General features: G+C 36.5%; 1 protein-coding gene across 27 annotated transcripts in view; it reads left to right on the top strand.

The window, feature by feature from the left end:
- LOC110455928 (muscleblind-like protein 1) overlaps positions 1–17,585 on the top strand; it is a 272,691-nt gene that overhangs the window by 159,044 nt on the left and 96,062 nt on the right. For 24 of the 27 annotated variants that reach the window (XM_021506368.1, XM_021506393.1, XM_021506392.1 and 21 more), the window contains one exon: positions 6,519–7,223. In XM_021506368.1, the coding sequence (XP_021362043.1) occupies positions 7,032–7,223 (192 nt within the window). In that variant the 5' untranslated portion in view covers positions 6,519–7,031. The other 3 variants (XM_021506373.1, XM_021506372.1, XM_021506374.1) reach the window with 3 other exon arrangements.

The following is a 17,585-nucleotide window of genomic DNA, read 5'->3' as shown; positions in this document are numbered from 1 at the left end:
CATCCTCCCATCCCCCACCCCAACCCCATTCCCCACCATCCTTCTACACTTCTACACGATCTCTTCCCTCTTCTCATTTCTGTATTTCTACCCTCTTTCTAGCTGTTCCTTCCTCCCCTCTCTTTCTCCCTCACTTCTCCCCCTACCCCATATCTCACCCCGTCCTCCTACTGCCTTCCAATCCTCTATTCCACTCTTCCATCACCTACCCCCAACCCCCTGCATCCTCTTACCCTTTTTATCACACCTAATATGAAAGCATGAGGACACCATTAACTGGTAACAGGTATCACACTTTTAAACCAGTTCTCTTTGGCTGTATTTTGTCATCACTTTATGTGTGTGTCAGTGTACCCTGTCAGCACTTCCCCTGTTGTTCATATGTAGCCATTGTGTCCTGGTCGGTGGCGTCGGAAACTCTTTTGTACTCACAGAAGCCTGTCCCTCTGTGGTCAGGAATATCTAATCGACTACATACAAAGGATGAGATCCTGTCGCTAAGGAAGCCTTTAGACCCACTTTAGGGGTGATTACGATATTATGTAGTGGGCTTACCGCCTGCATCAGCTGTTCATTTCATGTACAGTTACCTCTGAAGATTTATGTTTTCCATGAAGCATAGCAACATGCAACCATTTGTGCAGTGCTTTCTCTTGATAAATGGTTTATCCTAATGAATATGTTTTGACGGTCTTATCTCAGGGTTTTAAACTTTTGTAAGGAAGAAAGCTTTCAAGAAAATAAAGTGCCTCAGATTGGCTGCCAAACAGATACAAATTGATCGTGCATTTTTTTTGTGGCGCAAATTTAGCAGAGTTTTCGTTAGTGGAGGGATTTTTTTGGCGGGGTAAATTCATCTGGCTGTTTGTGAGTGGGATTTGTTTGTCAGGACAAATATATGGGAGAGTTTGTCAAGTAAATTTTGGGCGGGGCTATAGGCATACAGAATATCAATAGTCAACTTAACTCTGATACTTGTTTTAGATTTTTATGAATATTTTTAATTTTGGTGTATAGTTTAAGTTTTAAGTATGAAAACTATTTCAAAGTATAAAGTCTTTTTTGGAGTTGAGAAGGAATCAGATTCAGAAGATTAAATCTGAAAGGTTTTTTCCAAGGAATAAAGTTTTAAAAAATCTAACAAGTCTTTTGCAAAAAGTTGTAATTTTAAAGTGACTGTCAGGCATGGAATTTACATGTGAAACTATACTGCAGGTTGATAGACAACACATTTATGGGAGTGGAAGTGTCAAACTTTCCAGATGTTGTCCTCCCTCCGTTACCAGGCAGTGGTATCACCCACAATGTTGTCCTCCCTCTGTTACAAAGGCAGTGGTATCACCCACAATGTTGTCCTCCCTCTGTTACAAAGGCAGTGGTATCACCCACAATGTTGTCCTCCCTCCGTTACAAAGGCAGTGGTATCACCCACAATGTTGTCCTCCCTCCATTACCAGGCAGTGGTTTCACCCACAATGTTGTCCTCCCTCCGTTACCAGGCAGTGGTATCACCCACAATGTTGTCGTCCCTCCGTTACCAGGCAGTGGTATCACCCACAATGTTGTCCTTCCTCCGTTACCAGGCAGTGGTATCACCCACAATGTTGTCCTCCCTCCGTTACCAGGCAGTGGTATAACCCACAATACACACAAAACACATGTCACTGTGGGAATTTAGGGTCGACAAACTAAAATACAAAATTAAGTAACGGGACCTTTTATTTTTGTGCTTTGGGTGTTGTCTTAAAAATGTCAAGTTTAAATTTGTTTCACTGACATATAAATATGTTGCGTATGTCAAAAAAGTCAAGGCCCAGCATTTTAGTTGTATTTTATGGATTTATATACATACCTACCCGCTCATGCAATCACCTTTATTGAACAACCACCTGTGGTAAAAGACCACTTTTAATGTTCCCCATTGTTAGTGATTTCATTGTGAACTGAACCTGTATCAAGAGACCACGTGTCTAAGAGATCATATTTTGGACTTCTCATGAGTTGTGAAATAAAGAATTAACTTATTAGATTATCTTAATGCCAGCATGATGAAGGAGATTTATTTAGAAATCTTTATTTAAATTTTTGGAGAGAAAAAAACAAGTAAAAAATTAGCATAAACACTTTTATTGAATGGAAAACGGTGTCTGTGCATAAATCAACACTGTATATAAAAACTGTATCCAGAAATACACTCTAGCTGATCTGATACTGCCCATTATACATGCTACATTCAAATTCTGAAAATTCATGATGCAAGCGGGCACATATTCAAATTCTGAAATTGAAAATTCATCTTTAGGGATTTGATTGGCATGCATGGCTATAATTATTCCCAGAACCAAAGGCTACACAAGGGCAGAAGACATTTTCATATTTTTTTTTAAATGAATTCACTTATTTTTTACTTGTCTGCTCCGACCATATTTACTGCGATCCTTCCCATTGAATGTTACATCATTCCGTTAAGAGATGATTAAAAAACAGGTCTGTTAGGATCAGGTTTTCTACATGATTATGCAAATGAAATCTTTGTGCATATTTTTTTCGGGATTGTCATCTTCGTTCATTGTCCTACCTCAATAGTTTCCCGCTCACGGGTGGTGTGAGTCATGTCTGTCTGTGTGTCTGCCCCAGGGTATGTGTCTGTCTGTTTGTCCCACCTTCACAGTACAGAGCCCCGAGGAGAGCGAGGAAAGTGAGAACAATCTGCTAGGTTGAGGAGAGTGTGTAGACAGGCAGACTGTTGTTGTGTGCCCTGCTAGGATCCTGCGGTTGTCTACACTTAAGTACTCCTCGGTCACAAGACACATTTATAAGACCGTTCTATAATCTTATGCAAGATCACGTTTAGTGCTTAGCTTTTTTTTCCCCCACTTTATTTGCGTAAGTAGGGTTGCAGAAAATGTTTACTGTAAATTAACAAGTTGTTTGGCTAGTCCTACCTGTCTTGTTAATATATCACACAGGTAAACACTAAAAAGGTAGACAGATAGACATGTGTATAGTGTCAGCCATTTTCTTAACAATCTTTCGAAGTCTTTATTTAAGCAACAAGCAGGATGTTTTCGTGTTTGGCTACAAGATTGACAGGGAAATCTCATGAAGATTTGATTTGCACTTTTTAAGCTGAATGATTGATTATGTTGTGTTGGTGTAGTGGTCGAGGGTCTCCAAGCTAATCGCCACTGCACACAGCTATATTTGCTCAGCAAATCAGAGTTGAAGATTGCCTTTAGGGGAGATAACTTGGAATGGAACTGCTAAAATAATAAATGATAAAGTATATGTGTTTTAAGATAAAAGGCATCTATCTCGATACTTTTAAACAATATCTTTTCATAAAATCAGATACTACTGTTGTTTGTCTAAGTCTAGGCAATCAATGATATCTTTATTACAAAACTTGGTCGAAAGTGAGAACAACATTACCACAGAAGGGGATTAAGTTGTATAATGTGAACATGGATACACAAATTGCTGTAGGGTACCAGGCTGCTTGGTTATGGTCTTTCCCTATTGAGAGAATAAATAGCCGTTGAATTAGTGGCCAAATGTTTCATTTTCAATAATAAAACTTCAATGACTTTTAAAGATTTTTTTTCGTGATCAGAACATTTAAATATATTGACATTCATATAAGGGGCCTAATATTAGCGGCTACTGGTCTGTGACACGGGTGTATTTCCTGTCCATTGTTGGGTGTACTTTAACGCTAGCATGACTATTGTAATTACTGAACTTATAGCACTAGTTATAGGCAGGGTCCACTCAGTCTGCACACATCACAGGTAATTAAATTTCTTCTCTTCCCCACCACCTTCCTACTAAATCCCCTCCCAACTACAGCCCCCTCCCTGAGGAGTGGGGTTGAGGGTCCCTACTAGCTAATTCCTTACTCACTATCCTTCCTTCTCACTTTCTATCACTCCCCTTCTCTTCTCCCCCCTCCCCCTCCGCCTCTATGCTTCCTGCAAACATTTGCTTGTCTCATTAAAATTATGGGGGTGAAGAGTATGTGGATATGAATGTTTGTGCGGAGATTGTAAGCTTAGAAAGGTCTGTGTCTGTAGCACTGTCTTATTCAATCAAGGACTGCTTATATATCCAGTGTTTTACTGCAGAATCTTGACAGATGAAAAGGAAGGCTGGGGGTCGATTTCACTTCTTATCTGATAAATGCTTGCTGGTGAAGAAAGTAGAAATGACAAAAACAGGCTGCTTATTGCCGAAACTATGCCAGTAGGAGGCCAAGTATTAGACATTCTTTGGCCTGCCCCCCTCTCATTTCTAGCCTGGCTATAGCGATATAAGTATGTAAGGGAAAAAACTTTCTACTGTTGGTGGTGACGGTGCCTTCCCCACGGCCATTATATCTACGCTCTTGCCTATAGCCAACACATGCAATGCTTGCGCTGCCATGAAGTAAGTTTAATTGTGGAGTGTTTAAGCATATGCATTTGTCGAGGGATATCATAGTGCTAAGTCGGAGACCATTGGAGGATATATCTCACACCGGTCCCAGAGTCTGCTTCAGAAATGTACTGGAGGTGAATTTTCATTTCATTTTGATTTCTCTCAATATGGTTTGAAAACCAAATTTGATCAGGAATTGCGTGTTTGTTAAGTTCAAATCCTTCCGCAATGATTTAAGGTGAGAGTTTGTGTATGTTTTTTATTATAAAAGCTCATGGATAATTTAATGATCATCTATAGTTAAATTTCATTAATTACATATAATTCCTTTACAATTTTGGACTTTTCAATATTTCTTGTTGGATTACGTTGTGTGGAAATTATCATAAACTACAAATTGATAAGAAGAAGAGAGGACACCTACAGATATACATATTTGTATATGTATGTCTAAGTGCCGTGTATTTCAAATATGCAAGGAAGACAAATCACTCATTTCTCATGGTGAATATAAAGTCCATGATCGTGAAAGGATTACTGTTGGGCTGGAACAAGTACAGGAGATCTGTGTTGTGTCAGACCGTACTTAGGAAATAAGATTCACTTGTTCACACTATGGGGAGAAATTAACCCTGGTTTTCTAATCTTATCACTGGTGCTGATGAGCCCACCCTTCCAGGCACAGTGTTACAGGGAGCCCCGGAAAGGTGCTGATGTTTTTGTAAATGGCTTTGCTGTTTTCCCCACTGGGTACGACTCACACCACTAAAGTCTAGATTGGATTGGGACAGGAATTCCTCCTCTGGCAGATCGTCTGCGAGACACTTCAGTCTTCGCCTAACATTTTATTACGTTAAAAGTCCTGTTCCAAGCTCAATCCCATGAATAAAAAAATCTCAAATAAATGCTAGACATTCTTTGGCCTGTATGGGAGGCGTGACTATTGCTTTGGACAGATACTGGAGCTGGAGAATGGAATGTGTAAAACAGGTCCAGACTTTGACTGTCAATTGATTAGAAGTGTGAATTTTAGTGTATACATATTTTAGTATGTATGTGGGAAAAAGATGGAAAAAGACTATACAAAATTTGTTAAATTGTATAAGTTTGTATGGGAGAGGCATTGACAAAAAAATAAGTCAACTGAATAATGTTTAGATTTAATTTCAGTATCTGAGAGACAATATTGATCAAATATGCGGCGCCATCTGTTTGTATAAATGTTCCGACTAAATCAAATATATGTTGATGAAAAAATAAAGAAATATCAGTACATCTAGATGTAATTTTTGTATCGGAGAGACATCTACAAAAATAGAGAGATCATGTCGGTATATTTATGTGTAACTGGTGTATGAAAGAGAGGTATTGTGAAAAATGAGGAAATACCGAGATATGTATCTGTATCAGACAGACACACACAAAAAACACAAAGAAATATCTGTATGTGTAGATATTCCAGTTTGTATCAAGGAGAAATATGACCGTGCAATATTTAGATGTAATTTCTTCATCAGAGAGGCATATTTACCAAAAAATGGGGAAATATCTGTATATTTAGTTATTTCTGTATCAGAGACGACTTTTAACAATATAGAAGGAAATGTCTGTATATTTAGTTGTTATTTCTGTATCAGACTTTCAATGTTCTTGTTATAGGTTGCATTACTACATTTTTTGAAGTTGAAGTTTAATTTTGTTTGCCCTATAAGTTCACTAAATAATTAAATTACAAAGAAATACTGTCCCAATGCATGGTCCGGTTGTCCTTAAAATGACATACATTTGGAAGGTTTTAATAAAACTGATTTTTTCTAAAATACGAAATCAACTGTTGAATAAAATCTACCTGCTTTATTTGTGAAGAAGGTTTTTATTTTACTGGGAACCAAGTCTTAAATTTAAGGAAAATCAATTTGATTCTGATCAATTAAAAATGGAAAATGATCGATATATTTATCACATTCACTAATATCAAAGGTCTTCAGATTTTCTAAAACTTCTAGAAAAGCATTCATAACATGGATGAAATTTCTTTTGGAAGGTTTTTTTTATTATTCTTGACTGTTTTCTCAAAATGTTGTCTTTTTTTGTCATTGCAGGTTTCCCTTAAACAGTGGGAGATAGAACTACACCTCATAACACCATCTTGCTTCGTTCACGATATTTAACTTCGGAGCCTGCTATATTTCCCATCATTTCTACATTTCCAAGTGTCGACATATTAATTCCATTGATTCTTGGATTTTTTTGAAGATCGTGTTACGTTTCCTGGAATTACTCGCGTCTGAGGAGAGTTGTTTTGTTATCGAATATTTACCCAGAGACTTAGCGTATTTATATACAAATACGCTGGTGTGGGACATTTAATATATAGTTATAATCGTTTATATTTGTATTCATTTAAGATTTAATATTCTTGTTAATTATATTGATGAGAAAGTACAAGAAAAAAATATTTGTGAATTTTTCGTGATCATATTTTTTACGAAATATTTAAAAAAAGACTTTGTAATATTTGTAACAAACAAAATACAACCAACGTCTTTCATATTTACGGAGCGTCTTTTTTTCCGGGAAAATCTCGGAGTTTCTATGTATTAGTTGAGTTTGTTATGGCCATGGTGAACACAATGCTGAATCTGTCATCTGCTGTGAAGGACTCGAGGTGGCTCACTCTAGAAGTCTGCCGGGAATATCAGCGCAACAAATGTTCGCGAACTGAAAATGAGTGCAAGTTCGCACACCCTCCGCCCCACGTCGAAGTCCAAAATGGCCGTGTTACGGCTTGCTTTGATTCTATAAAGGTAGGACAAAATTTTGTTTTTTGTTTCCAGAATCATTTTAGCAGTTGTATTTGTGTTTTTGTATCCAAACTTTTGTTTCATTTTCACCCCCTCCCTTTACTATTTAACATTTCTCTTTTTAGCTGCACACAATATCCTAATATTCAAGGGTAAACATTCTGAGAAACAAATGAGATCCGCTCTAAAACTTAAGAACAATTTTTTCCATCTTTGCCAATAAAAAAAAATGTGTTTATTAACTCCAGCAAGTCTTCCTAGCTGAATACTGCCGTCATCAGCTTGTACTAATTGATTTTAATGAAAAATCTTTTCCAACATCGTCTACTTAACTAAAATGAAAAACAATCATCCTGAAGGTTTAAATTAGATGCCTATGAACACATTTTGAAGCTTCAGTTAAGACGGGAATAGGTTCAAACCTTCAACATGGATTCTTATTCAGGGGGAAAAGAAGAGTTTTCGGTGTTCTCAAGTTAGCCCTACGATATTTACAACATTTAACACCTGTTGTGCTATAAGTAGAAAGCATGAAACCATCGAATTGACTCGTATTTAAAAAGCCACATATTATAGCTAATCTCTCTAATTGATAGTACTTACTTAAAATTGAAAAGATGTTTCCTTAAGATTTCTATCCTATTTGAACAGATTTCCTGTAAATTTTTGGTGTTATACATACTTATACATACAGAAAGTCGAGGCTTAGTCCTAACCTTTCCAGACCACCAAGGCCTAAATAAGCTGTATTATAAATACTTTTTCTAGTGTTAAGCCGCCAACAATATGGTCGGTTAACTGTTTACTTAGCTCTGATAAGACCATATCTAGTTTAGGTGGAGGTTGTCTGTGGTTGGGTAGAACACTATGTAGGTCTGACCCAGGAAGAGAGTTTGTTTTGTGATCTGGTAAATCTGTCCGGCCCACTAGTTATGGTGTTGAGTCTGGTAGGATTACAATCAAGTTCCTACAAACAGTTGCTCCCAGTCAAAAGTAGCAGTTCCCTTGCTATATTGAGTATCATCAGGATCTGTGTCGCATGTCTACCTCCGGCAAGAAAATAAAAAAACTAAGTGCTCAGACTGACGAATATGGATATCTGTTCATGTTAGAAATGTTTACAACTGGTTCTTAACTAAGGACCACACTTAACAGTGATAGCATCGATAATTACGGGCTGTTGCACATCATGATCACTTACAATGGAGAGAGCTATTTTAGGACAGATTACCGACAATTTAAAAAGTAATATGCCAGTGAATTATACAAGTGTACCTCTGAAGAGATATGATGTGAAAATTGGTAGAGATTGAAATGGTGATCTTTTCAGCATCCCAGCCAGTTACATAACAATCAAATTGTAATTACGTGATTACACAATGAAAAATGTTTAGATGAAACAGATTTTTTGCCAGATATTTAACAGTTATCTCCCCTTGAAAAGAATTCTTCAATTTGGCTGGTATTTTGTCTAGGAAGTTATCATAATTAGCCATTAGGTTATGCAAGGTAAACATGTGGTGAAGGGAAAGTCCTATCATCTTATGTTTACCCAGTCCGTATCACCGCTCAGCTTGTATCGAGACAAGTCTTTTAGTAAATCTCTTTCAAGTTTAAAACAACATGACCTGGCAAGTTCGGCATTGGAACACATTTATTGAGTGTTTGTGCTTATGAAGTCTTATCACGAATAGATGGAAGACTGACACATGATACTAGTCAATAAAAGAATATCGGAGATGTATTTATTTCGGTCAGGAGTATATGAAGCTCACAAGTCTCGGCCAACTTAGTTATGTACCATGCCGATCTTACAAGCTAGCACAACTGGTTTTCATTACTTGTATATGTCTGTAGTACTCCATGATAGCTATAACGAAGCCAAGTTATCATTACTTCCGCAAGCTCTAGCAAACCATCAGAAATGCCTGCAAAATTAGTCTCTCACAAGAACATTATGGTCATTATGTGTGTCTATAGTGAAGTGGTGTTTGGGTGTTGGGAGGGAACCATCCACTCCAAATAGAAATTGCATATACTGATTATGCTAATCACCTGGTCGCAATATTGCCAACACTTCGAATCAGCCGAAATTTGAGCTCAAATTTAATCGCCCATAGACTTACCTAGATATAAAACTTCAAACTCAACTTTAGCTGTTCTCTCCCTCAATTTGAGCTCAAATTTAATCGCCCATAGACTTACCTAGATATGTAACTTCAAACTCAACTTTAGCTGTTCTCTCCCTCAATTTGAGCTCAAATATAATCGCCCGTAGACTTACCTAGAAATGTAACTTCAAACTCAACTTTAGCTGTTCTCTCCCTCAATTTGAGCTCAAATATAATCGCCCGTAGACTTACCTAGAAATGTAACTTCAAACTCAACTTTAGCTGTCCTCTCCCTCAATTTGAGTTCAAATTTAATCGCCCGTAGACTTACCTAGAAACAAAACTTCAAACTCAACTTTAGCTGTCCTCTCCCTCAATTTGAGCTCAAATTTAATCTCATATAGACTCTCCTCGGATACATAATCTCAAACTCAGTTTCAGCCTAACTCAAGTGTCTGTAGACTTATAATAGAGACCTATTTTCAAAGTCAACTTTAGCTGTACTCATGTGTTCGTTACATGGGGCAGGCCATTCACACAAATCCTAACAATAGTCTGCAAAATTTAGTTCTTGTTTTCAAAAGTAATTTAATGTTGATCTGTTCAAAGTTTTTACATTCAAAGTTTTAGAAATGAATAATCTTTTCAAAAAGCTTTGAAATATTTGAGATTAAAGCATAAAAGTATACCTGGATGTTTCCACGAATACTTGGCCGCTATAGAATTTGCTATAAAACAAGATAATGGGTGACATGTAAAATTGTTTCCTCAAAGAAACCTATTTGCCGATTGATTACTTAGAAATAGAAATATAGTCCCTATATATAACCTCAAATATATCTCAATTTCTAAAGTGGATCACATTTCAATTAGGTTTATTTCCCTGATATCAACTGTCACATACAAAGCATTGATTTATTTCAAATTACAAATCTTTATTCACGTGTATAACAATACATTTGTGTGTGTGTGTCTTTGTGGATAAGGCCTGTTGAGTCGTACTGTAAGTACTAAATCAGTGCTGCAATACGCCGGATCGTCCGGACAAATTATAATTAGGATTGAGGCGTTGATTGTGACTATTTGCAATTGAATTTAAATTATCATAAAACATAATCAGAAACCCTTTAGACGGCATGAGTAGGTCTGGTGAATGGATCTGTATGACAGTGTGAAGCCGTGGCCTCTGACAGGCTTTGTTCCACGATTGTCAGTCGCGGGTGACAATTGGACAGACACCGGGGAACAACCCTCCGTATACAGATGGCCTTGACCTCTCATTGTGCGTGGATATATCAGTGTTATATCTAATTACTTGATGGATCTTGCACAATTAATTGTCTTTTTTGAATCCGTATGACAGGGTCATTATTCTACAAGAATTTCTCACATAGATTATGTACTTCATATTCATCAAACCCGATATATAAATTTATGTAATTCTTTCTTGGTTCCGAAATGATTTAAATCGTTTGTCTATATGAAAATTATGTAATATTCTTTCTTGATTCCAAAATAATTTAAATCATTTGCCTATATGAAAATTATGGAATTCTTTCTTTGTCTGAACTATATTGATTACCTGCAAGATCTTACAATAAAACCTGGTTGTTATACACGAGCGCTATCTGCGTGTAAGATGTTATATATATATGAATGTGCAATTGTTGATTGATATTAATTATCTAGTTACATTATTTTAATTTCCTGTCAAATAAACAAATTAATGAAATAAAACATGCTGTTCAGCTGTTCAAAGAATATGTATGCAAGCTCCTGCACTTTATGCTGGCATGAAAATTGAAAACTAATGGTTCAGTCCATACATCTAGTAGCTGATTTTGTCCTTTTTTTTACATACATTAGTGTATTTGATATATTATTTACAAAGAATTTTTACCTTGAAAACAATTTGAGAGATTAATTATCGGTGTGATGGAACAAAACCCATCATCACCATCCTCGTACAAAGTTTGACGTACACAAGCTATTCTGATCAATTTAAGATGCACTAGATAGACGATTTTCACTGCAAAAGATTCCTGAAGCAAATAGCTGTCATGGCAATCTTACATTTTAATCAGTCATAACAGTCATGTGACTTGGTGTAGGTTTCTATCAAACCAATGACATTTAAATGAAATGTACAGTAGTCCCCATCACGAATTCTTCTCCGTATATAGTCGATATAAAACAGGAATGATAACCTCAGAGGGACGTTACGGTACTTACAGAAATGTGCGGGGTTCCAAGAAATATGATCAGCTGCTTGTATGAAGTGGGGCAGTTCTGAGAAGATGGGGTGTTCCCAGGGGGGACAGTAACACTTTCAGTAAGGTACTGGGTAGGAATGACAACATCAGTTGTACGTAGCATCTATTGTTTTTGTTACTGGAATTCTGTTTCAAACTAATCTCGTAAAATCTTTGTTCAAAATTATGTATAGTGACATCATTAACAATGGCCTATTGTTTATGACGTCACAATTTCTGCCATTGTTTGTTCAAAATTCATCCAAATATTGTTACCGTGATCTGAAAGATTTAACACTGGACATGGAGGACATGTAGAGTACATACATAGATATATTGTTTTCATAAAAGTTTCGTGGTACATGCTGCGGGAGGCTCAGGTACATCTTGTATTTCTTGTTGAGTTGGTTAAAAAATAGTGTAACTCAGATATAGATAGTTAAGTAAAATATGAAGCTGGTATTTAAAGATCTGTTTCGATAGACATTGACCAGTGCTGATGCTAGAGAGTCTCTGAAGGATTTAGAACCTAACAGCTTGTGCTAGAAAATCCTAGAGAATAACGAAAGGCTAGTGCTAGAATAGAAGCGACAAGAAGGCATTGAAAAGGAAGTACCAGAAGGTTCTAGAGGGTATAGAAACAGTACTAAAATATCCTTGAGAGTATCGAAAAACCAAAACTAGAAGGTTCTAGAGGGTATAAAAACAGTACTAAAAGGTCTGAGAGAGTGTTGAAAAACCAGAACTAGAAGGTTCTAGAGGGTATAAAAACAGTACTAAAAGACTCTAGTGAGTATCAACAAAAAACCAGAACTAGAAGATCCTAGAGGCTATTACAAGGCTATACTGTAGTAGAAAGTCCAGTCCAAAAGGCCCCCTAGGGAACAGTGCCTATTGGTAGAAGGTCTTAGAGGGTACCAAAGCAGTAGTACTAGGATATATTAGAAAGGCCAGTGCTTAATTTCTGAACTGGTTGCTAAAAAGTTCCAGTCTGAGTAAGACTTTCATAGCAAACAATATCATTAACTATTCATCACTTCAATTCTCAATTCTCTAAGGCAAGTTAGTATGTAACGCATAAGGCTTTACCCAAGATGAGGTAATGGACTGATCTTACTTTGATGACGATTGCTCCAAGTCATGTCTGCAGGTAAGAAAAGAAGGTTGAATTAACTTAAAGGGCGAGGGACTACATTGTATGTGATCTGATCATAAGGGGAGGTGTGAAATTGGGAAATTCCTGTCCACTTACAGCGAGGTACTTATGAAAATAGTTAGGTTGTCAAGTATCTTGACTCACTTTCACTCTTACTTAAGGCTTCCTATCAGGTGAGGACCGGTTTCCGTCCTGACCTCACTGGTCATACACAGAATGCACCAGCATGGAGTGTTAATTTCCTCCCTGACCTCACCAGCCACACAGAATGCACAATCATTCAAATTCTCCGACAGCTTTAGAGCTAAAAATAAACACACACTTCATTTATGTGGAGAAAATCAAACAAAAGTTTTGATCTGAATGCACAATGTTGTGTGCGATAGAATAATGGGTTTGTTTAAGCAAATAACATGGATGAGAAACTGTCAATCGGATAAATCCAAAGGTTATCAGAGTCATACAACATGGTAAATACATAAATGCACAGATAAATAAAAAAAGTTGTGTCAGAAAGGTCAGCATGCCATTTTGCATTCAGCATAACGACATGAAATTAAATCAATCATAAATTTGGATTACGTTTTTGATCCAAACAGATAAGACCTAGAGTCTGATGTGAAGGGGGACCGGCTATTATGGATGCTTGAAATCAATTTTAGATGTGCACAGTGACGGCCATTAATCAATGGGGCTCCATTGTCTCACCTGCTCCAATGTCAGACAGTTTTTTGTGATGATAAAAAAATCTGTCCCTTTGCGCCGGCATGAGAGGCACCTTTGTACATTGTTTATGGTGAACTTCGTAAATAATTAATGCGGACAGAAGGTCTAATTATAGAACCAAGTCAAGCATGATCTAATTCAAACCTCAGATAGCCAATCACAATCAAGGCAGCTCGGTAGGAGAGTTCTCAACATTTGTGTCTGCAAATGGAATTTTAATCTCAGATGCACGCGATCGGAATAATCCCATCGGGGAGGTGCATGCGTCGTGTAATCGGGACTATATATCTTTGGAGAGGATTACAGCGACAATTTCTGATGCATTCAGTATAATTAGTTGTTCAATATGAACTATTAAATAGCATTAACAGCTTTGGGAAGCAATTGCTGGTAGTTTTGATTTTATACTCCAAATGAAACAGATTTTTGCCATGAAACAATACAAATTGGGTTATCATGATTTGAATAACGTTACTACCACTCAATTAGGGTTCTGCCTTCCTATGTTTAATTACACAATTATGAAACCGGATAATTATGACGTGGTAGTTAATTGTCTGTTGGCAACACTAGAACACAATAAATAGGGAGATGAGTGACAACAGTCTAATGCGGGTAGTGTTTTAAAATCAGGAATGACAAACCCGTCTTAACCAAACAATTTTATTACCAATACTATCTGAACTGATTATACAGGGTTTCAAATTTCATCTGTTTAAACCTTTCACCCCTATGTAACTTTAGTAGACTCTGCCATGCATTGATATGTATAAGTCCATTATGGTCCNTTTCACCCCTATGTAACTTAAGTAGACTCTGCCATGCATTGATATGTATAAGTCCATTATGGTCTACAGTGGCGAAAGGGTTAATTTACATGGAAGGTTTTGAGGTTACAAAGGTCTGGCTTATGCTGGTTTCTAGATTATAGAATCTCTGGTTTATGCAGGGTTCCTTATCATGAAAGATCTTGTTTATACAGGTTTTCATTGTTTACACAGGTTCCATGTTATCAAATATGTTATTTATGTAGGTTACAAGACCTACTCTATTCAGTTTCTAGATTATACAAGAACCTGTTTATATAGGTTTTCAGATTATAAAGCATCCACGCAATGCATATTTCCATATCATAAAAAAATCAGGTACATGCAGGTTTCTAGAATTTAAATGAGGTTTGCTTTATTCAGGTTTCCAGATTATAGAAGATTTGATGTGGTTTTGACATTGTGATAATTTGTCACAAATATAAACATCGCAGTTGAAAACAAAAATGGTTGTCTCCCAATTTCATAGCATGAATCACAGATCATTGTCAATAGAACTTACGTATCACTGTAGTTCAGAAATAGGATATACTGTGAATGAAATGTTAGTAGTCCTACACAGACTGAATCCTATGTGTGCTACCTAGTTAACAGGTCGTGATAATAAACTGGTTTATTCATGAGTTGGGAACCCCCGTAGGTGATGGAAGTCAGCTATTTTGATACCTACTGTAGTATAGTGGTGAGAAGCCCCTCAAGCAAAGTTGACAGAGTTAAATGTCACAGAATTTTCTGGATTTTAATCTAAATATTTGTTCCAGGACTATTTGAATATTAATAATTTGAAATATGGAAATCAAACTTGAAATGCCTGGAGGTGTATTAGTGAATTTTTAGATAAGCACTGATAAAAAATAATCATACGTTAAAATGGGGTAGAACAAGTCTGTTGTGAACTCACTGATGTGATTGGTGTACGGCACAGTGAACTCAGTGATGTTATTGGTGTAGAACCTGCTCTTGGTTGAACTGCCCTCTGGTGGAGAAACCATTTGCATGTTGCATAACACCAGGGGCTACGACCCATCTGGTGGTGATGTATTATAGTGTACATTCCCTGTGCTGCCTCCAGTGTGGCTTGATGGATCATTCTTTAACTCCATATCACGACTAAAATACAGGGCAAAGCTAAACTTAAGGTAAACTTAGCGAAATTAAGTGAAAACTTCAAACATGGCAAAAAAAAGGATATGATTTTTTTTGTAAAGTTCAAAGGGGAAAAAATGATAATTATATCATGGCAAAATTTGATTGTTTAAATAAAGGACTTCTATAGGTGTTTTTAAGTACATTAAAAGTTAAATAGGGAAAACATGACAAAATAATAAATAAGAGTGCATGGAAAACTTGAAACATAGTTTAACATTAAACACAGGTCAAACTATGGCAAATTAAATCACATAAAAACTTAAGTCATGGATAAGCCTTAAATTTGTAGAGTAAGTGTAAGAGATGGCAAAACTTGATATACGTCGATCCTATGTAGTGAAATCCTCAACAGCAACCAAACCTGGAGTCTGTCAGCTGTTGCAAGAGTAAGTTGTGGCAAGCCAGGGCTATATAATGAAGATGATTACAGTATGACACCAAGATATAAAGAGATTGCTTTATCTGTTATGTAAGGCAAACTGGAGAGTTTGTACGAAATTGAAGTTACAACTTTCTTAATTTACAAAAATATCTGATGTTACTTCAAGGTAACTAAAAGTGCAATGCTTTCAGTCAAAACATAATATGAATCATTCCATTTTTTTTATTTTTTTTTAAGAATGTATAAGATTTATCTCCCTTGAATTATTTTAATTAACCCATTTCAAGATATATCTAATTAGCTTTGTGTTACATATATGTAGGCAAATTATATATCTCACACAATTGATAACTATAAGGCTAAGATTTGGCTTTACAACAAAACATGACCAAAATTTACAGACTTGGTACTGGTTGTGATTGGAGATAAGTGTCATGATAACAGCAGTGTAAAGCATTAGTATGGAAGGGAAACATCAGGCAGTCTGATAATGGTCGATCACAATCAGTGTTAATGTTGGATTAGATGAAAATAATATAGAATATAACTTATAAGTAATGATACAAATATTGGCAGGATGGACAGTTTAGATACAGTTACACCTCTATAACACAAACTGTGTGAGGCTCTATTATGTGGAGTCTGTTTGTCATGAGAGCTTTCACATAAAACCTCTGTAAAATGGATACTGAAGGTCTATAACAGACATCTTATATAGGAACTTCTGTAATACGAATTTTGAGAACATATGACAACTCCTTATAACAAACCCCTCATACAGATTCTGAGCGTCTTAAATAAGAACCTCTGTAACACGAATTCAGAGAAAATATGACAACTCCTTAAAACAAACCTATAATACAGATTATGAGGGTCTTCAAGAGCCGTCTTATATTAAAACCTGTGTTATATGGGCTATGAGAACCTATGGCACCTTTCTTATATTAAAACCTCTCTAATACAGAGTCAGAGAGCCTAGACTGGAATGCTCTTAAAATTACACGGCAGCACCTTCTAATGCACAAACTTGGGAACTTGGGAGAGTCACAAGTCACGGCAACTTTCCTCACAACTGAACCTTAATAATATGAACTGTGATGACTCATCAACTTACATATAACAGAACTTGTGCAATAAGACCTTCCTTGTCTTGAAATCAAAGTAACACTGCATCTGGCATAGAGATTGTGAGATGCCTCATCTCACAAACAATGGGATTACGTTGAGGTGTGAGATAGCATCGGACTGTAGAAAGACCTGCCATGTTGAGTCTACCCGGCCTTTGAGGAGTTCTGATACAGATCAGACTGAGCTAACTAGCTAGACAGAATATACTAGATCAGAGAGAGTAAAGATAGTCATCAATCTAGACCCCAAAACAGATAACATCTTGACAAAAATCTGGCCTGACTGGTACCCAAAGCATCCAATTACTGCACCTGACACAAATTGTATATCATCTTCTTCTGCAGCTGGTGTTCATTTTGTCAGCTTTCGTTACTGATATTAAAAAACGCAAAAAGAAAATTCATTCCTTCTTTTAAAAAGATACTTTTTATTGATATATTGAAGTAATATACCATCACCTACTTGAGATTTATAGGATTTTTATGAATTATTAATGTTCGTTTTAAAGATAAAAACATATCTCTCAAAGTTAAGAGCATATTCTAACCAGGCCTACATCAGCCTGCGTTTCCAACATTCGGAAGCTGAAGGGTAGGAAAGAGTTAAAAGAAACAAACGTGATAACACTTGTTTA

The sequence above is a fragment of the Mizuhopecten yessoensis genome, unplaced genomic scaffold, assembly GCF_002113885.1.
Source record: "Mizuhopecten yessoensis strain PY_sf001 unplaced genomic scaffold, ASM211388v2 scaffold8423, whole genome shotgun sequence".
NCBI classification, from domain to species: Eukaryota; Metazoa; Mollusca; class Bivalvia; order Pectinida; family Pectinidae; genus Mizuhopecten; species Mizuhopecten yessoensis.
Note: the sequence above shows the minus strand (reverse complement) of the source record. Positions and strands in the feature narration are given on the sequence as shown.